Source organism: Chiloscyllium punctatum, chromosome 7 (assembly GCF_047496795.1).
Source record: "Chiloscyllium punctatum isolate Juve2018m chromosome 7, sChiPun1.3, whole genome shotgun sequence".
Lineage (NCBI taxonomy): Eukaryota > Metazoa > Chordata > Chondrichthyes > Orectolobiformes > Hemiscylliidae > Chiloscyllium > Chiloscyllium punctatum.
In genome coordinates this window covers 74,890,257-74,913,003 of record NC_092745.1, presented here as the reverse complement: position 1 = coordinate 74,913,003, position 22,747 = coordinate 74,890,257, and the positions used below count along the sequence as shown (strand labels likewise).

Below are 22,747 nucleotides of genomic sequence, written 5' to 3'. Positions count from 1 at the left end.
TTTGCCAGCACTTGGCCCAGTACCCTATAAATCCTTCGTATTCATATACCCATCCAGATGCCTTTTAAATGCAGCAATTGTACCAGCGTCCACCACTTCCACTGGCAGTTCATTCCTACATGCTCATCCCTCTGTGTGAAAAAGTTAGCCCTTAGATCCTTTTTATATCTTTCCTATCTCATCCTAAACCTCTCATTCTGGACTCCCCCAAACCATGGAAAAGAGTTTGTCTATTTATCCTACCCACACCCCTCATGATTTTATAAACCTCTATAAAGGTCACCCCTCAGCCTCAGATGTTCCAGAGAAAACAGCCCCAGTCTATTCAGTCTCTCCCTATAGCTCAAACCTCCAACCCAGACAACATCCTTGTCAATCTTCTCTGAACCCTTTCTGGCAGGAAGGGGACCACAACTGCACACAATATTCCAAAAGTGGCCTAACCAACGCCCTGTACAGCCGTAACATGGCCTCCCAACTCCTATACTCAATGCTCTGACCAAGACATGCATATCAAATGCCACCTTCATCACCCTGTCTACCTGCGATTCCATTTTCAAGGAACTATGAACCTGCACTCCAAGGTCTCTTGGTTCAGCAAAACTACCCAGAATCTTACCATTAAGTGTATAAGTCCTGCTCTGATTTACTTGGCTAAAATGCAACACCTTGCATTTATCCAAACTCCAGCTGCCACTCCTCATCTCATTGGCCCATTTGATCAAGGTCCCGTTGTACTGAGGTAACCTTCTTTGCTGTTTACTACACCTCCAATTTTGGTGTCATATGCAAACTTACTAACTGTACCTCCTATTTTCACATCCAAATAATTTATATAAATGACCAAAAGGAGTGGACCCAGCACTGATCCTTGTGACACACCACTGGTCACAGGCCTCCAGTCTGAAAAACAACACTCCTCCACCACCCTCTGTCTTCTACCTTTGAGTCAGTTCTGTATTCAAATTGCTAGCTCTCCCAATATTCCATGAGATCTAACCTTGCTAAACAGTCTCCCATGGGGAATCTTGTCCAAAGTCTTACTCAAGGCTATATAGATCATGTCCACTGCTCTCCCCTCAATCTTCTTTAACTCTTCAAAAAAAACTCAAGCTGGAGAGACATGATTTCCCACACACAAAGCCATGTTGACTAACCCTAATCAGTCCTCGCCTTTCCAAACGTATATAAATCCGGTCCCTCAGGATTCCCTTCCACAACTTGCCCACCACCGATCTCAGGCTCACCAGTCTATAGTTACCTCCCTTTTGTTATTTTCTAATCATATTGGACCACACCTAAACAAAGGAAATTTTGGAAAAATAAAAATATAAACCAATACATCAACTCTCTCACCAGGCATTTCCTTTAAAGCCATAGTGAGAAAGTGTAAAAGGTATGAACAGGTAGGAAAAGAGTTAAGTTTAGGGTTGCTTGACAAAAGGCTTAGTTGGCATGACACTGACCAGATCAGAACCTGCAGTAAACAATGAGGTGCTCGAGTCAAGGGTAGAAGCAAATTACTGCAGGTGCTGGAATCTGAAACCAAAAGAGAAAATGCTGGAAAACCTCAGCAGGTCTGGCAACATCTGTAAGGAGAGAAAAGAGCTAACATTTCGAGTCTAACTGACCCTTTGTCAAAGAGCTTTGACAAAGGATCAGTTAGACTCAAAATGTCCGCTCTTTTCTCTCCTTATAGATGCTGCCAGACCTGCTGAGGTTTTCCAGCATTTTCTCTTTTGGTTAGAGGCAAGGGTAGTTGTTTAAGTGAAGAACACCCATTGTGTAACGCCAGTTAACGAGGTGAGGAACATCCATTGTGTAATGCCAGATGGCCTAATCTTTCTTGGTGATGCTGATTGTAATGGTCACCCAAACAATATAGATGATGCCTTATTTGGTTGCTGCTCCCTCTAAGTGACTATATAATTCCTTAAGGATCTGCTGTTCGAGAGAAGACAGAACTCATGTCTTTGTGTACATTGGCAATCGCTGTCTCTGCATGGCTTGGAATAAAGGTAAAGAAGGTAGAGCCATACTGTGTCCGAGTGTTTGCTTCAACTGATATGGGATGACAATAGGATGATGTACTTGGACATTTGTCAGTCAAACAGTTTATTCAGTGCCTCTTTTCCGGTGATTATAACTTTCCTCAAGGTCCGCGTTCCCTCCCATTTTCTGATTTATCACTGCTTCTGGAATGTTATTTATAACTTCTACCTTGAAGGTGACTGATAAATACCTATTAAATTCATCTATCATTTTTTAAATTTCTCTTCATTCATTCTGCAGTCTCACTTTCTGTACGATCAATTGTCACTAACATTTCCAATAGTGTTTTTTGCATAATGGCTACCAGATTGTAATAAAGTTTCAATTTACAATTTTAGTTCATCTGTTTTGTTTTGAATGTTACTTGTATTCAGACATGGAGCATTTTGTTCTTTCTATTTATTGTTTTTATATTAGAGTCTGACCTGTTGGCAGACTCATTGATTCATACTCTGTATTCCTTCCCATCACAGTTTCCCGTTTCAGTACCTCTTTTTTTGGTTTTAACTTTATTTTATCGTGTCTTTCCCAAATTTTAACCCTGACCCCTTCTACTCCCTAAGTTATGCAGTTGGCAAGAACATCAGCCCTGAGTGATTCAGATGGAGACTGTCCCATCCATACAGATCCCACTTTGCACAGTACTGGTGCCCTGGTTCTACCAGCCAGAACCCATGCCAGTCTTTGAGCCATGCATTCACCTTTCTAACAAGTTTTGCCTGACGGAATAGGACAATGGCAATAGTAGACCATTCAGGCCCTGAGGCCTGTTTCATCATTCAATGAAACCATGATTGATCTGTGTCCTAATTCCAGATACTTTCCTTTGGCTCATATCCCTTTGCTGAAAAAAAAAATCAGATTTAAAAATTAACTGATCTTTCAACCATTGCCACTGGAACAAAGTTCAAAACATCTACCGCCTTGTGGGTACATGCATACATATAGAAATGCTTCCTAACTTTTCTCCTGAACAGCCTAGTCCTAATTCTTAGATAACGCCCCCTAGTTCTAGGATGACCAACCAGTGGAAATTGTTACTTTATCTACCCTGTCTTTTCCTGTTCATATCTTGAAGACTTTGATCAGATTGCTCCTTCACCACCAAATTGCTATATAAAACATTCCTAATTTGTATAATCTCTCCTTTTAACCCAAAGATCAAGCAACATCCTGTAAACCTACATATTTCCTAGAATTCCCTATATCCTCCCTAAGGGCCTGGCTTCGTTCTCACTCCAAGTGTAGTCTAATCAGGGTTTTGCATAACTAACTTCTGCATCCTATACATTTCAGTCTTCTAGATACAAAGGCCAGCAGTCCAATAGCTGTCTTGATTATTTTCTGCACCTGTTCATGGCATTTTAAAGATTATGAGGCTGCTCTGTCTTACCTGTGTCGTTTGTATCTATATGGCCCAGAATGACTTTATCGTTCTCCTCCCCTACAGGTTTCCTTTTAAGAACTAAGCAAACATCCCAAACCCTGGCACTGGACAGGTAACACAACTGTCTAGATTCTATATTCTGCTGGGAATGGTCACAATCCGCTTCAGTGAATGATTACGCCTCCTAACATTCCTTCTTCCTATATCAGAGTGCCATAATCAACTAACTTGACTGCAGTTTTTCAAATCAGAACTTCTAAAAATGTTTATTTCTCCCCAGCAACTCCCCATTTAGAATGTTAGACAAGCAACTGGATGTGCCCATCCCATTTTCAGGGCCTTCACCTTTTCTTTATCCTTCTCACTCTTAATGATTTACAGTGCAGGAGGCCACCATTTGACACAATGCACCTTACTGGCTTGTTAAAAGAGCATCATTATCTTGTGCTAGTTTCCGGTTTTTCTCCCCGATACTTGTAAACGCTTTATCCAAATAATCATCCAATAACCTCACGAGTGCCTCAACTGAAATGTGCCTCTACCACACTTCCATACTGTAACTTTTTGCAGAAAGTGTTTTTCCCTCACTTATCCTTGCTTCTTTTGCAGATCACTTTAAATCTATATTCAGTTCTCAATTTTACAAGCAGAAGCAGTTTCTCCCTTTCTACTGTATTCAGCCCAATCACTGATTTTGAAAACTTCTATCAGATCTCCTCTTAGCCTTCTTCTCTCCATGAGGCCATAAGACATAAGAGTGGAAGTAAGGCCATTCGACCTATCGAGTCCATTCTCCCATTCAATCATGGCTGATGGGCATTTCAACGCCACTTACCCACACTCTCCCTGTATCTCTTAATTCCTTGCAAGATTAAGAATTTATCAAGCTCTGCCTTGAAGATATTTAACATCCCAGTCTCCACTGCATTCCACGGCAATGGATTCTACAGGCCGACCTAGGCTGAAGAAATCTCTCCTCATTTCTGTTTTAAATTGACCCCCTCTAATTCAAACACTGTGCCCGCAGGTCCGAGTATCCCCGCCTGACAGAAACAACTTCCCAGCGTCCACTCTTTGTAAGACATGCATTATCTTGCAAGTTTCTATTAGATCTCCCCTCATCGTTCTAAACTCTAATGAATACAATCCCAGGATCCTCAGCCATTCATTGTATGTTAGGCCTACCATTCCAGGGATCATCCATGTGTATCTCTGCTGGAGATGCTCCAGTGCCAGTGCGTCGTTCCTGAGAATCTCTCAAAGGAGAGCAGCCCAATCTATCCATGTAACAAAAGTTCCTCATCTCTGGAACCATTCTAAAACACTGCACTCGCTCCAATGTGTTCACACAAAGTTAAACTGACTGATTTGTAATTGCTAGGATTATCTGAACAAACGCTTGCAATTTTCCATTGCTGATTGTCATAAAAACCCATCTGGATCACTAATGCCCTTTAGAAAAGGAAACTGCTATCCTTACCTTGTCTGGTCTAAATGTGACTCCAGACGCACAGCAATGTGGTTGATTCTTAACTGTCCTCTCAGTAATTAGGAATAAGCAATAAATGCTAGCTAGCCAGCAATGCCCTAATTCCATGGATGAATTAAAATAAAAGATAGAGACATTTTTTACCACATCTGTAGGTTTGACTTGGTGGTTTCTTTCAACTCCTGACCTTGAGTTTGATTGTTTTTACCTTAATTATTCTCACAATTGAGCTCAGATTTTCTCAGCTTTAACTAAGGGGTCCAGGGGTCTAAACAAATACTCCAGTGTGGAGTTTTCACTGAAAGCCATTAAATGGAGGCTACCTATTTCCTAACCATTCTGAAGTAATTCCTTCCTCCATCAGAAATTCTTGCATCAAATTTTACCCCAGGATAGTGGCAAACTGAATCAAAAGTTTATTTCTTTTGCTTAGAGGAAAAATCCTTATTCCCAGTTCTTCTAAATCAAAAGGTAATGGGTTTCAAATATTTGCCCTCTCACCAAAACTCTCATGATCCAAAATAATTCCCAATATCACTCAAGGAGCATGCGTTCATCTGGTTTTAAAAAAATTGTGGGTCCAGAAACTGACAAGTTAAATCATTAAACCCTCATACACACAGAAAACCCACATGCCATTAGTTCTAAACCTAAACATTAAAATACAGGACATCAAAAGATATAAAATATACTTGCATCACATTACAGATAAATAACTTCTTCTTAAAAGATGTGTTTCTGGTCCAAAGCTCAAATTGTGTAATAAACTTCCATTAATCAACTGTTCTTTAACGTCTTTTAAAGATGTAGGGGTATGGGTGGGTTGCGCTTCGGCGGGGCGGTGTGGACTTGTTGGGCCGAAGGGCCTGTTTCCACACTGTAAGTAATCTAATCTAATCTAATCTAAACTAAAAGTTTAAATGCAGTTAACTCATTGGTGTTTCGGTAAGGATAGCATGGGGTGGGGGGTCACAGGTAGGAGGAATGAGAGAACTTGAAGAAATGAAGAACTACATAGGAAACAAAAAAAAAGCATTGTACTTTTGATACATTCCTCAGAGATGTTTCCTTCTTAGCATTCCAGACTAAATTTTCAAATTCGTAACTGGGAGATTTGCTGTCACACATGTCTACCTGGTTGTTCTGCATTGAGCTTTCTGGTGCAGAGCTTAATAAAAATGGCTCACTTTTAAAACCCTCATGTGACACTGACATAAGAATTCATTCAAATGCTTTATGTCAGCTGTCAAGCCAAGTAATGATTTTTGTAGAGGAAGGGCCAAAAGAATATTTAAAAATATTATTTCAAACAACACAGCACTGCAAGTTCAATACACTCCTTACCAAAACTCTGTTCAATTGAAACATTACCTACACTGCAGGTCTAAATAAACAATAGTCCAAAAAATGAAAGTAGAAATGACCATTCTCCAAAATCAGCCCTTTGGTTCACAAAAAAAAAATCAAACTAAAATTCATTTCTCACATTTAAATTAATCTCATCTTACCAGTTCCTTTGTTCTTATCCACATAGCAGTATTTCAATTCATAGTCTTTAAGCAGCTCATGTATCTCCTGAATCATGAAACAGAATCAAGTATTAGCCATCAAATCAGGAATATTCTAATGCATAAACAAAAGGATGATTAATTTCCACTAAACACCAAAACTCCGAGAGCTCAGATAAATAAGAGCAATTTGCTGGGGCTAGTCAGAAGTTCAGATTTGGAATATAAATGTGGTCATAAAAATACATCAGAATAAAAAAAGTGTAATCAAACTCTTAAGAGAATCTGCATGCTTATAACACACTGCACTGACCAGAAACACCAATTCCAATTGATTTTATAACATTGATATTTTAATCAATTTAATGTAAATAATCTTTCAATAAAATATAATGATTCTGAGATCATTAAGGATCTTAGAAACAGCACAAGACAACATCTTATTCATGTTCACAATGATTGCAGCAATAGCGACTTATATTTAAAATGTCTTTAATGAAGAAAATCCAAGCTGTTCCAGAGGAACAATAAAACAAAACACCTTGCACAGGAAAGAGCTTTGGAGGTAAATAAACATCATTTTGTTGTTTAATTGAAAATAAGGCTAGAATGTTTAACCGACATACAGAATTCACAACATGCCTTCCTGAACCAGTATATACCAGTGCTTATACCTACATGTCTCTTTCCAACCCTATCCTCTCATCCTAGATAATGTAGTTACTTAGCTTCCCCTCAAGTGCATTTCTGTTCTTTTCATGAACTACTCTAGTCTGAGAAGCTCGGCATTAAAAAATTGCAACTGTTATGGAGAATTATACAGTTAGGTGCTAATTTTTACAATTGAAAGATCAGGAAACACTTACTCCTCTCTGGGAATGCTGCCTGACCCATGTTCTGGTAGCATTTTTTACTTTTATTTACATATCAATTTTTGTTTGATAATACCCCTACAAAGTACCACATGACATTTTACTATGTTATGGGCCGATAATAATAGGATCGTATCAATAGGGAATTTTAACTTTTCAAATAAAACCTTGGACTGCCACACGGTTAAGAGCTTGGATGGTGGGGAATTTGTTAAACGAGTACAAGAAAATCCTCTTATTTAGTATGGCAACATACCTAACTAGAAAAGGAGCAAAACCTTCTCGAGAAATAAGGCAGGGCAAGTAACTGAGGTGTCAGTGAGGGAGTACATTGGGACCAATGATCATAATTCTATTATTTTTAAAATAGTTATGGAAAGGGATGGACTTGAGCTAAAAGTTGAAGCTCTAAATTGCAGGAAGGCCAATTTTGACAGTATTAGGCAAGGACTTTCAAATGGGTTCAGAAAAGATTGATAAGGATGTTGCCAGGCTTGAGCTATAGGAAAAGACTGAATAGACTGGAACTTATTTCCCATGAGATTCAGGAGCTGAGGGATGACCTAATACAGGTTTTTAAAGTCATAGAGTAAATAACTAAGGTCTTTCTCCCCACAGCTTTTTTTTTTTTTGGGGGGGGGGGGGGAGTGGGGAAAGACTCCCAAACTAGATGGCATAGGTTTAAGGTGAAAGGGAGTAATTTAAAAGGGATCTAAGAGGCAACGTTTTCCACACAGAAGGTGGTGTGTGTATGGAATGAGCTGTCAGAGGCTGGTACAATTACAACATTTAAAAGGCACCTGGGTGGGTATATGAATAGAAAGGGTTTAGAGGAATATGGGCTAAGTGCTGGCAAATGGGACTAGATTAGGCTAGGAAACCTGTTGGCATGGAAGAGTTGGAATGGAGGGTCTGTTTCCATGCTGTACGCCTCCATTACTCTAACTCCTATCCTCAATGATCTGAGCAATGTAGGAAAGCATGCTAAATGCCTTCTTTACCACCCTGTCTACCAGCAATGCAACTTTCAAAGAACTTCGTACCTGAACCTGTAAGTCTCTGCTTATTCATTTTATCAAAATGCAATGCTGCACACCTGTCAAAATTAAACTCCATCTGCTAATCCTTAGCCCATTGGCCCAATTGATCAAGATCCCTTTGTAATCTTAGATAACCTTCTCCACTGTCGACCATATAGCCAATTTTCATGTCATTTGCAAACTTACTGACCATGCTTTTTGAAATTCCTGTCCAAATCACTTGTACAAATGACAAACAAGATTGGAACCAGCACTGATCCTTGTTCTTTTTTTTCCAGAAAATGACAGCCTTCTCAACTCCATTTTAAATGTCTGAGTACTTTATCATCCAGTCTCTGTTCTCATACTTAAATTACAGCGTTTAAATTGCTTCTCAATTCTTCCTACCAAAATTCACGATTTCATATGTTTATATTAAACTGTATCTGCATGGATCTATCATTTCACCAGCGGCTTGGAGGTTAGGAATCCTGTAGTAATTCATCTGGAACAACTCAGGAGCATGATGGAACACTCACTTTTCTGGATAAGTACAGCTCCAACAACATTCAAGGGACTTAACAACAGACAAGAAAAAAAAAGCCATTTTGCTTACAGCCCAATCCATTGCCATTAGCATTCATATGCTCCACATTGGCACAATTGCAACAATTGTGTACCAGCCACAAAATGTATTGCAGCAATTTGACAAAGGTGATTCAATAGCACTTTCCAAACCGGTGATTGTCACCGCCTTAAAAGGAGAAGAATTCTAGGAACATCACCAGCTGTAAGTTCCCCTCCAAGTCACACAATTTTATAACTGGGAAATATACTGACACTCTTTCACTATCACTGGGGTCAAAATCCCGGAATGCGCTCCCTAACAGGGCTGTGGGCATACCAGATACAGTGTAACGCTTCAATTTGACAACTCACTATCGCCTGCTAAAGGACAATTAGGAATGGGAATCAAAGTCTAGCCTTGCCAAGGATAAATTCATTGATGGGATGAGTGTTAAGAAGCAGCATGTAATTAGTAATGCAAACAGAACACATGGCTGTCAATTTAACAGACGCCGATTGGTTAGGTGGTCAATTTTAGTACATGCACCCAGAGGGGCTTTTCTATTGGAATATTGTTAATGCGATATGTGTCCATCCGAATGTGCAGATGAAGTCAAAGTTTAACATGTAATCCGCAAGTCCATCTGAACAGCGTTCAATTAGGAACTGAACCTAGAACTTTCTCACTTAGAGATAAAAGTACTACTGCTTGAACCACAGCTGACGTGTAGTGATTAAACATAACTGATTTAAACTAATGAAGTCCAACCTTGGCATCTTCAGATGCTACTTCAGATCTGTGTTCACTGGGGAAGACACAAGCAATCTCCCTGAGGTAACAGTGGCTGAAGGACCTGAACTTAAGGGAATTTCTATTTGCCAGGATTTGGTGTTGGAGAGACTGTTAGGTCTGAAGGTTGATAAGTCTCCGGGACCTGATGGCCTGCATCCCAGGGTACTGAAGGTGGTGGCTCGGGAAATCGTGGATGCGCTGGTGATTATTTTCCAGAGTTCAATAGAATCGGGGTCGGTTCCTGAGGATTGGAGGGCGGCTAATGTTGTGCCACTTTTTAAGAAGGGTGGGCGGGAGAAAGCAGGAAATTATAGACCAGTTAGTCTGACCTCAGTGGTGGGAAAGATGCTGGAGTCTATTATAAAGGATGAAATTACGGCACATCTGGATAATAGTAACAGGATAGGACAGAGTCAGCATGGATTTATGAAGGGGAAATCATGCTTGACTAATCTTCTTGAATTTTTTGAGGATGTAACTCGGAAGATGGACGAGGGAGATCCAGTGGATGTAGTGTACCTGGACTTTCAGAAAGCTTTTGATAAAGTCCCACACAAGAGGTTAGTGAGTAAAATTAGGGCGCACGGGATTGGGGGCAAAGTACTAGATTGGATAGAGAATTGGTTGGCTAATAGGAAACAAAGGGTAGTGATTAACGGCTCCATTTCGGAATGGCAGGCAGTGACCAGTGGGGTACCGCAGGGATCCGTGCTGGGACCGCAGCTTTTTACAATATATGTAAATGATATAGAAGATGGTATCAGCAATAACATTAGCAAATTTGCTGATGACACAAAGCTAGGTGGTAGGGTGAAATGTGATGAGGATGTTAGGGGATTACAGGGTGACCTGGACAAGTTAGGTGAGTGGGCAGATGCATGGCAGATGCAGTTTAATGTGGATAAATGTCTGGTTATCCACTTTGGTGGCAAGAACAGGAAGGCAGATTACTACCTTAATGGTATCAAATTAGGTAAAGGGGCTGTTCAGAGAGATCTGGGTGTTCTTGTCCACCAGTCAATGAAGGCAAGCATGCAGGTACAGCAGGTCGTGAAGAAGGCTAATAGCATGCTGGCCTTCATAACAAGAGGGATTGAGTATAGAAGCAAAGAGGTGCTTCTGCAGCTGTACAGGGCCCTGGTGAGACCACACCTGGAGTACTGTGTACAGTTCTGGTCTCCAAATTTGAGGAAAGACATTCTGGCTATTGAGGGAGTGCAGCGTAGGTTCACGAGGTCAATTCCTGGAATGGCAGGATTGCCTTACACGGAAAGACTGAAGCGACTGGGCTTGTATACCCTTGAGTTTAGAAGACTGAGAGGGGATCTGATTGAAACGTATAGGATTATGAAAGGACTGGACACTCTGGCAGGAGGGAACATATTTCCGTTGATGGGGGAATGCCGAACCAGAGGACACAACTTAAAAATACGGGGTAAACCATGTAGGACAGAGATGAGGAGAAACTACTTCACCCAGAGAGTGGTGGCTGTGTGGAATGCTCTGCCCCAGAGGGCAGTGGAGGCCCAGTCTCTGGATTCATTTAAGAAAGAATTGGATAGAGCTCTTAAAGATAGTGGAGTCAAGGGGTATGGAGATAAGGCTGGAACAGGATACTGATTAGGAATGATCAGCCATGATCATATTGAATGGCGGTGCAGGCTTGAAGGGCAGAATGGCCTACTCCTGCATCTATTGTCTATTGTCTATCTGTAACTTTGAACTTAGCAGTTAGTTTTATGGACCAAATTTTACATTTCAAAAAGCACTTCCCAGCTCTATTATGTATTTACAGAGGAACCACGATTATCCAAAGGACACGGGCAGGGAGTATTTAGTTCGATTAATTCAATGCCAGATAATCGATGCCGAATAACAGTTAGCCATGCATTAGGACCTTGCAATCTAGTTTGGATGATCCAAAGTTTGGTTTGTCAAATGCCAGATAATCGAGGTTTCTCTGTACATCTAGATCAACCAACCAATCCACAACTGTCAGGGTCAATTTTGAAGACAACTATATCAATATTTTGGAGTTCAATTTAAAATTGGGGATGGGGAGGGATCTTGTGGTGCACAGTGCTAGCGTTTCTACCTCTGGGCTAGAAGACTCAGGTTCAAGCCCGTTCTGCTGCAGAGTTGTGTAATAGTATGGCTGAACAGGCTGATAAAAATATCTTTAAATTTCAGGTAAATGACTTTGTTTTGCCGTGGATACAAAAATGGCAATGGACATATTCTTTTGTCAGTTGACTGCAGAAGCAACAAGAATACCCAAAGGAGTTCAGTAGACCTGAGAAACTATTTACCATTGCAAAAAAGCCCTTATCATTAAAAATATTGCTCGATATGGATGTGTTTACAAGCCACAGCTTAAGAACTAAACAATTAGCCATAAAAGTAGGGTTTCTACATGCAGAGGGATTAGTTTTGGGAATCCTGGGCTTATGAAGGGCTTATGTCTGAAATGTCAATTCCCCAGCTCCTCGGATGCTGCCTGACCTGCTGTGCTTTCCAACAGCACACTTTCTACATGGACAGCATAACTGGCCTAAGGGATTTTGGATACATTCAAATTTACTTCTCACTGGAAAATGACTGAATTCTGATTTTGATATTAAAATTGGGGCGTGGTTAACATTGCACTTAACTGCAATGTTCCCATATTAGGAAGCAGTTGTTATCTGAAGGTCCAATACTTGACATAACGATTATACACCTTGGAGTCAGAAGATCATTGATCTTAACACTGTTCAAGAGGCTTAAACAAACAGTATCAGCCGAAATATATGAATAATTACTTTGGAACTGCTGCACTGCTTTTGGCTGAGAAAAAAAAGACTCATTCCTGATCTCTTCTTGAGCAGATGCAAAAGATACCAAGTCAGAATTAGAGGAAGAGCAGAAGATTTTTCCCAGAAGCCTGGTTAACATTTATTTAATAGACAAAGAGGATCATACCACAGAAAGCTGTGAAGGCCAAGTCACTGAATATGCTCGAGAATGGAATAGATAGATTGAGAAGTTGGAAACAGGAGTATGGTGTTGAGACAGAAAATAGTAGAACCATACATGTTAAACGGAGGAGCAGGCTTGATTAACCAAATGCCTATTCCTAGTCATAGAGATGTACAGCATGGAAACAGACCCTTCGGTCCAACCCGTCCATGCCGACCAGATATCCCAACCTAATCTACTCCCACCTGCCAGCACCCAGCCCATATCCCTCCAAATCCTTCCTATTCATATACCCATCCAAATGCCTCTTAAATGTTGCAATTGTACCAGCTTCCTCCACATCCTCTGGCAGCTCATTCCATATACATACCACCCTTTGCGTGAAAAAGTTGCCCCTTAGGTCTCTTTTATATCTTTCCCCTCTGACCCTAAACTATGCCCTCTAGTTCTGAACTCCCCCACCCCAGGGAAAAGACTTTGCCTATTTATCCTATCTATGCCCCTCAATTTTGTAAACCTCTAAGGTCACCCCTCAGCCTCCGACGCTCCAGGGAAAACAGCCCCAGCCTATTCAGCCTCTCCCTGTAGCTCAGATCCTCCAACCCTGGCAACATCTTTGCAAATCTTTTCTGAACCCTATCAAGTTTCACAACATCTTTCCAATAGGAAGGAGACCAGAATTGCACGCAATATTCCAACAGTGGCCTAACCAGCTGCAACATGACCTTCCAACTCCTGTACTCAATACTCTGACCAATAAAGGAAAGTATACCAAACACCTGCTTCACTATCCTGTCTATCTGCAACTCCACTTTCAAGGAGCTATGAACCTGCACTCCAAGGTCTCTTTGTTCAGCAACACTCCCTAGGACCTTACCATTAAGTGTATAAGTCCTGCCAAGATTTGCTTTCCCAAAATGCAGCACCTCACATTTATCTGAATTAAACTCCATCTGCCACTTCTCAGCCCATTGGCTCATTTGGTCAAGATCCTGTTGTAATCTGAGGTAACCCTCTTTGCTGTCCACTACACCTCCAATTTTGGTGTCATCTGCAAACTTATTAACTGTACCTCTTATGCTCGCATCCAAATCATTTATGTAAATAACAAAACGTAGAGGGCCCAGCACCAATCCTTGTGGCACTCCACTGGTCACAGGCCTCCAGTCTAAAAAAAACAACCCTCCACCACCACCCTCTGTCTTCTACCTATGAGTCAGTTCTGTATCCAAATGGCTAGTTCTCCCTGTATTCCATGAGATCTAATCTTGCTAATCAGTTTCCCATGGGGAACCTTGTTGAGCGCCTTACTGAAGTCCATATAGAACACATCTACTGCTCTGCCCCCAATCTTCGTTGTTACTTCTTTAAAAAACCCGATCAAGTTTGAGACACTTAATTTCCCATGCATAAAGCCATGTTGACTATCTTGAATCAGTCCTTGCTTTTCCAAATACACGTACATCCTGACCCTCAGGATTCCCTCCAACACCTTGCCCACCACAGAGGTGAGGCTCACCGGTCTATAGTTCCCTGGTTTATCTTCACCGCCCTTCTGAAACAGTGGCACCACGTTTGCCAACCTCCAACCTTCCGGCACCTCACCTGTGACTATCAATGATACAAATATCTCAGCAAGAGGCCCAGCAATCACTTCTCTAGCTTCCCACAGAGTTCTCGGGTACACCTGATCAGGTCCTGGGGATTTATCCACTTTTAACCATTTACCCTCATATTTAAGGTTTTTGTTTGCTTCCTGATTTTGAATATTGAAATTGTTTCCTATCTTCCAAACCACAGAAGCCATTCTAGAACCCAGATAATGTGGCTCAACTAAATGCACTGTATTAACTAATTCTGAAGCCAGAAGCTTTGAAATGTCAAGACACAAGCAGTTTGGTCCAGTATATTTGTCAACTTTAATATTGTAATAGTTTCTTCAAGTTCATTATTTCTTTGTTGTCAACTATTCCCAGAATGAATTTTGTCTTTTACAATGAAGTTAGATAAAATAATTCCAATTTGTTCTGACTCTGAGGGACTGACCATTAATCTTTTCCTTTACACATCTCCATACAATTTTTATATATATCTTGAACAAATCAGTTTTCAGTCTCTTGCTAGCTTGCTTGGTATTCCTCTATCATTTTTTTTGTCCATTCTTACCTTAATTCTGAAATCTTCCCAATCCATTCGATGGTTCTTCCTTCAACCTCTTATTACCTTTAATTTCTGCTAGCTATTACTAGACTATTTTACCTTTTCACCCCCTCCCTTTCTTAAAGAAATGCATATTTATTGCAAATTACAGTCTCACAACTTTCTACTTGTCAATCCTCTTGAAGACACTCCTTAAAATTCACCTCTATCAATTGTTCATGATCCCTCAATATTGTGCATACTATTTAAGTGACAACTGTTAACAAATGTCGAGGTCATAGACAAGATGGAGTACAAATTTTTCAGAGGCCCTTCGCCATACAGCTACCCCCACCCAGCCTCACTAACCTAGAAACAAGAGATTATATTTGATTTAGAATTAAAATCCCTGACTGCAATGAAACAAACCCTTCGGCCCAACAAGTCAACACCGAACCTCTGAACAGTAACCAACCCAGATCTTATAGTTAGCAAAGACTAATGCACCTAACACTATGGGCAATTTAGCATGGCCAATTCGCTTGACCAGCACATCTTTGTATTGTGGGAGAAAACCAGAGTACCAGAGGAAACCCACGCAAACATGGGGAGAATGTGCAAACTCCACAAAGAGGCTGGATCAAACCCGGGTCCCTGGCACTGTGAAGCAGCAGTGCTAACGATTGAGCCACCTTGATGCCCCTATCTTGAAGGTGAATCTGAGTTTTATATGTGTTAACATTTTAACTTTTCCTCTTTCTGTCCTGTTAGAGCTCCAACACACTGACCTGTACCTTTTACTATTAGCTGTAGCAATAATTCAATAGAAATCCAGAATTTAAAAAAAAAACTAGCCTAATGACAAAGATATTTATTGTCAAAAATCTCCTCTGCCTCAATCATGTTTCTTTTGGAACGATTGCTCGAATCTCACATAAGCCAGATATGTGGTTGACTTTTAACTGGATTCAACAGGAATCAGGATTCAATAAACCCTGGTTTTGCCAATGTCATACATATCCCCTGAATTTTAAAATATCCTAACTTCAAATGTTCAGTAAACTTGATGTATAGTTTTTAGCTTGTTTCATGATAAATTTGGAGATGAAGAGATATCAAGAAAGTACCGTTTAGTAACATTTGGAGTGTAAGGCTCATCATTGTTCATTCTGAAGGCTGATATTCCAGAGTAGTTCGCACAAAAGGTCACATTTCAGTTCACCAGTTGAGAAGTGCTACGACAGCAAACTTTGCACAGAGCAAAAGGGGCACATACAAGTGTACACAAATGACAAAGAAACTGCCTTTATAACCCGCCTTATATGATGTCTATATGATGTCTGCACATCGTGAATAACGTTAAGGCGAATATAAACACTAATAACATTTCAAAAATGCTTCAATGTAAGAAACTGGGCAAGAAAAACAAGCACAGCAAAATCCCACAAATGCAACTCAATCAAAGATTATATGTTTTTTGTGATACTGATTGAGGTAAAAATTTTGGCCAGGACACACTGCAAACCTCTCTGCTCTTCTCAAACGTAACGACAAAGGGAAGGAAAAGGTTGAGAGTCTGAAGATTACAGAGTTAGGCAGAAATTTAAAAAGGAGGTCCTCGAGAGTAGTAATATCTGGATTACTCCCAGTGCTACGAGCTAGTGAGGGCAGGAATAGGAGGATAGAGAAGATAAATACATGGCTGAGGAGCTGGTGTATGGGAGAAGGACTCACATTTTTGGATCAGTGAAATCTCTTTTGGGGTAGAAGCGATCGGTACAAGGAGGGCGGATTGCACCTAAATTGGAAGGGGACTAATATACTGGCAGGGAAATTTGCTGGAGCTGCTCAGGAGGATTTAAACTAGTAAGGTGGGGGGGGGGGGGGGGGAGGGACCCAAGGAGATAGTGAGGAAATAGGTCAATCTGAGACTGATACACTTGCGAACAGAAGCAAGTCAAGCAGTCGAAACAGGCAGGGACAAGGTAGGACTAATAAATTAAACTGCATTTATTTCAATGCAAGGGCCCGAACAGGGATGGCAGATGAACTCAGGGCATGATTAAGAACATGGGACTGGGATATCATAGCAATTATGGAAACATGGCTCAGGGATGGGCAGGACTGGCAGCTTAATGTTTCAGGATACAAACACGACAGGAAGGATAGAAAGGGAGGCAAGAGAGGAGGGGAAGTGGCGTTTTTGATATGGGATAGCATTACACCTGTGCTGAGGGAGGATATTCCTGGAAATCCAGGGAAGTTAGTTGGGTGGAACTGAGAAATACAAAAGGGATGCTCACCTTATTGGGATTGTATTATAGACCCCCTAATAGTCAGAAGGGGATTGAGAAACAAACTTGTAAGGAGATCCCAGCTATCTGCAAGAATAATAGGGTGGCTATGGTAGGGGATTTTAACTTTCCAAGGACAGACCGGGACTGCCATAGTGTTAAAGGTTTAGATGGAGAAGAATTCCTTAAGTGCGTATAAGACAATTTTCTGATTCAGTATGTGGATGTACCTACTAGAGAAGATGCAAAACTTGACCTCCTCTTGGGAAATAAGGTAGGGCAGGTGACTGAGGTGTCAGTGGGGGAGCACTTTGGGCCAGCGTCCATAATTCTATTCATTTTAAAATAGTGATGGAAAAGAATAGACCAGATCTAAAAATTGAAGTTCTAAATTGGAGAATGGTCAATTTTGACGGTATTAGGCAAGAACTTTCAAAAGCTAATTGGGGGCAGATGTTTGCAGGTAAAGGTATGGCTGGAAAATGGGAAGCCTTCTCAAATGAGATAACGAGAATCCAGAGCAAGTATATTCCTGTCAGGGTGAAAGGAAAGGCTGGTAGGTATAGGGAATGCTGGATGGCTAAAGAAATTGAGGATTTGGTTAAGAAAAGGAAAGAAGCATATGTCAGGTATAGACATGATAGATCGAGTAAATCCTTAGAAGAGTATAAAGGCAGTAGGAGTATACTTAAGAGGGAAATCATGAGGGCAAAAAAAGGGGACATGAGATAGTGTTGGTAAATAGAATTAAGGAGAATCCAAAGGGTTTTTACAAATATATTAAGGACAAAAGAGGGTAACCAGGTAGAAAATAGGGCCCCTCAAAGATCAACAAGGTGGCCTTTGTGTGGAGCCACAGAAAATGGGGGAGTTACTAAATGAATATTTTTCATCAGTATCTATTGTGGAAAAGGATATGGAAGATATAGACTGTAGGGAAACAGATGGTGACACCTTGCAAAATGTCCAGATTACAGAGGAGAAAGTGCTGGATGTCTTGAAACACAAAGGTGGATAAATCCACAGGATATAGAACGCTATGGGAAGCTAGGGAAGTGATTGCTAGGCCTCTTGCTGAGATATTTGTATCAGCGATAGTCACAGCTGAGGTGCCAGAAGACTGGAGGTTGGCAAACGTGGTGCCACTGTTTAAGAAAGGTGGTAAGGACAAGCCAGGGAACTATAGACCAGTGAGTCTGACGTAGGGTGGTGGGCAAGTTGTTGGAGGGAATTCTGAGGGACAGGATGTACATGTATTTGGAAAGGCAAGGACTGATTAGGGATAGTAGACATGGCTTTGTGCATGAGAGATCATGTCTCACAAACTGGATTCAGTTTTTTAAGGAAGTAACATAGAGGATTGATGAGGACAGAGCCATAGATGTGATCCACGTAGACTTCAGTAAGGCATTCGACAAGGTTCCCCATAGGAGACTGATTAGCAAGGTTAGATCTCATGGAACTAGCCATTTGGATACAGAACTGCCTCAAAGGTAGAAGACAGAGGGTGGTGGTGGAGGGTTGTTTTTCAGACTGGAGGCCTGTGACCAGTGGAATGCCACAGGGATCGGTGCTAGGTCCTCTATGTTTTGTCATTTACATAGATGATTTGGATGCGAGCATAAGAGGTACAGTTAGTAAATTTGCAGATGACACCAAAATTGGAGGTGTAGTGGATAGCAAAGAGGGTTACCTCAGCTTACAACAGGATCTTGACCAGATGAGCCAATGGGCTGAGAAGTGACAGATGGAGTTTAATTCAGATAAATGCAAGGTGCTGCATTTTGGGAAAGCAATTCTTAGCAGGACTTCTACATTTAATGGTAAGGTCCTCGGGAGTGTTGCTGAACAAAGAGACCTTGGAGTACAGGTTCATAGCTCCTTGAAAGTGGAGTCGCAGGTAGATAGGAAGAAGGCGTTTGGTATGCTTTCCTTTATTGGTCAGAGTATTGAGTACAGGAGTTGGGAGGTCTATACAGTGGCTGTACAGGACATTGGTTAGGCCACTGTTGGAATATTGTGTGTAATTCTGGTCTTCTTCCTCTTGGAAAGATGTTGTGAAACTTGAAAGGGTTCAGAAAAGATTTACAAGAATGTTGCCAGGGTTGGAGGATTTGAGCTATAGGGAGAGGCTTAACAGGCTAGGGCTGTTTTCCCTGGAGCATCGGAGGCTGAGGAGTGAGCTTATGGAGGTTTACAAAATTATGATGGGCATGGATAGGGTAAACAGACAAAGTCTTTTCCCTGGGGGTCGGGGAGTCCACAACTAGAAGGCATAGGTTTAGGGTGAGAGGGGTGAGAAATAAAAGAGACAGAGGGTGGTAGGTGTATGGAATGAGCTGCCAGAGGAAGTAGTGGAGGTTGGTACAATTGCACATTTAAGAGGTATTTGGATAGGAATATGAATAGGAAGGGTTTGGAGGGATATGGGCCGGGTGCTGGCAGGTGGGACAAGATTGGGTTGGGATATCTGGTCGGCATGGATAGGTTGGACCGAAGGGTCTGCTTCCGTGCTGTACAAGTCTATGACTCTAGTGGCTTGGATTCTTTCACATCCACCCAAGCAGGCAGATGAAGCCCCTGTTTAACATCTCGTCCAAAAGACGATGCACCCAGCAGTACAGAACTCCATCAGTACTGCAGTGTCAGCCTTGAACTTTATGCCGAAGTCCACTACAACTCGGTTATTCCTGGATTCCTGTGACTGTGGCTCTGCAATAGATGCAATGTAACAAAAAGATAGCTTGATGCGCAGAAATGACCAAATCGAAAGGCCTAAAAACCGGAATATTTTATAGATTGCAATACGGATGTCAAAACTGCTAGAAAGGCTCCTTATGCAACGTTTTACAGTTTACTGATGCATTCCAACCAAAGAAATTAGGAGAAGGGTATTTAACTTGAGCTTGTTCTACCATACTTGAAACATTGATTAGATTTCACATTCACCAAGTCACACTTGCCCCATGCACCTTTAGCTATCAAAAATCTGTCAATTTCAGATTAAACTTTGCAGTTACTGCACCAAAGCCATTAAAGAAGTTTCTGTATGTGCACTTGACATATTGGTGGAGGGGGTTAGCAAAAGTGCGTTTCTTAATTTCACTACTAAATGACTGGCTGCAACATATGACTAAACCTTCTCATCCTCGGTCAGGAGTTTTAGCAACCACTCAGTCCACTGGGTCCAAGAATGGAAGCACACTAGAACCAAAAATAGCTCAGCCAACATGGTTTCTCTGACTTCATTGCAATTCAGAGCCAATTTACAGAGGCTGGTTGGAATTCTGAGGAATTGGGACAGCAGCTGACAGGGCTACAATGCTGCAAGCAGCAAGTAATCAATAAGCATAATGAGGGCCAATTAAAGCTCATCAAAAAGAGACTGAAAATTTTCAATAAACCTTCAGATTTCGAGAGATAAGTTTAAGTAGGGGAGCAGCCTCCTGGCAGCAGACCACAGTTCATTATGCTAACTAGGCAAAGAAGCCATCCTTGACTAGAGCCCACAAGTCAAAAGTGCTGTGCTGGAAAAGCACAGCAGGTCAGTCAGCATCCGAGGAGCAGGAGAATCAATGTTTCGGGCAAAAACCCTTCATTAGGATCCCGCAAGTCATCCTGTAGAAAGATTAATCCAACAATATGTTCAGTGGAGGCCTGGTTGTGAAAGCCATTTTTAGTTTTAAGAAATTGGAACAAAGCTGCCTCCAAATTGAAGCACACTCTCCCTTATTTACCTTCTACTGCAGAATGCTGCTTTCAAGCTCAAGTTTTGAGCCAAGCATCCTCTATTCGACAGCAAGGCTGCTCTTAAATCATTAATTGGGTATCCTGGAGAAAATGAAACAAGTAACCAGCTGCCACACAGTACATGCTTCTAATCCACATTTCATTGGCAGCAGGGCTCAGAACATGAAGGAAACATGTTAGTTGTAGACTCCTTAACTAGTGGAAATGAATTCTATCCACCTTCTATCTGTTCCCCACCAACCCAAAAACTCAAACATACAAATAGAGAGCAGAAATCATGAGCAGTGCTTCGCCCAGAGGCCCACTGAAGATGTTACCTAGTGGAGTGACAAAATGTCTGGAAACGAACCTTCCAGCTCAGCAAGCAAACCTACATCCAGAACCTCAACCTGAGCTACAAATCTTCTCAAAACGCACTGTTCCCCTCAATATTTTAAACTTTGATCAAATAACCCCTCATTCTAAATTCCAGAGAATACAATCCTAACTTGAATAATATATGTAATTTAACATTTAGATATCATTTTGATAAATCTATCCTGTACTTCCTCCAAAGCCAGTACATACTTCAGGAATAGCTTCCAGAGCTGGATGGAATGCTCCAGATGCAAGCTAACAAGATTGAAAATTTTAATTCAGCCACATACAAACACCATGTCAGCACTTTATCCCTCTAGACAGAGTAGACAGCATTCCATTACACAGTACTTGCACAGAAATTGCTGCTCGAGGTTTGAGGATGGATCACCAGACCTGAAATGTTCACTGATTTCTTTCCACAGATGCTGCCAGACCTGAGAAGCTTTTCCAGTACAAACATTGAGCAGATCTGGCAGCATCTGTGAAGAAAAACCAGAACTCTGAGCAAGGGTCACCAGACCCAAAATGATGCTGCTAAACCTGCTGAGCTTTTCCAGTAATTTTTGTTTTTGTTCCTGATTGACAATAGCCACAGTTCTTTCTGTTTACATTATTCTTTGACTGTTTACTCTGTACATCCATTGTATCTTTAATAATCAAATGGATCCAATTTTCTCAGGCCTGTTCTTCCTCTCTTAATTCAGACATGGTAATTACATAGAGGGGAGGCAATGGCCTAGTGGTATTATTGCTGGACTGTTAATCCGCAGAGGCAAAAAAAGTGAGGACTGCAGATGCTGGAAACCAGACTTTAGATCAGAATAGTACTGGAAAAACACAGCAGGCCAGGCAGCATCCGAGCAGCAGGAAAATCGACGTTTCGGGCAAAAGCCCTTCATTAGGAAGGGGCAAGAGATCTTGCCACCTTGGAAGCTTCCTGCCTCTATTCCTGATGAAGGGCTTTTGCCAGAAACGTTGATTTTCCTGCTCCTCGGATGCTGCCTGACTCGCTGTGCTTTTCCAGCATCACACTGTTAATCCACAGACCCAGGTAATGATCTGGGTTCAAATCCTGCCATGGCAGATGGTGGAATTGGAATTCAATGAAAACAAAATCTGGAACTAAGAGTCTAATGATGACCATGAATACATTGTTGTTAAAACTCATCTGGTTCACTCTTGGCCCTTAGGGAAGGAGACTGCCATCCTCACCTGGTCTGGCAATGTGGTTGACTCTTAACTGCCTCTGGGCTATTAGGTATGGTCAATAAATGCTAACGCCCAGCGACATCCGACCAATGAATTAAAAAACAAGGAAACCCTAGTTCCAATGTAGCCAGGTACGAAACCATAATGCAACGCTCATTATGAATTTTCTTTGTCTGATTACATTTTTTTTCAGGCAGTAATATTGCAAGTACTTCAATTTGATTGGTTTGTGTTCAATAAGTAAACTGTACGATGCTTTAAAAATGAGCAAGACAATGTCCAGCACCGAACAAGAGATTCTTCCGGTTTAAAAAAATAGCGTAAACCAAAAAGAAAGAAAGCAACCAGGC

General features: G+C 41.2%; 1 protein-coding gene across 4 annotated transcripts in view; it reads right to left on the bottom strand.

The window, feature by feature from the left end:
• Positions 1-22,747, bottom strand: part of raver2 (ribonucleoprotein, PTB-binding 2) — a 95,671-nt gene that overhangs the window by 71,701 nt on the left and 1,223 nt on the right. For all 4 annotated transcript variants that reach the window (XM_072574055.1, XM_072574058.1, XM_072574056.1 and 1 more), the window contains exon 2: positions 6,437-6,503. In XM_072574055.1, coding sequence (XP_072430156.1) covers positions 6,437-6,503 — 67 coding nt within the window. The remainder of the gene's footprint in view (positions 1-6,436; positions 6,504-22,747) is intronic.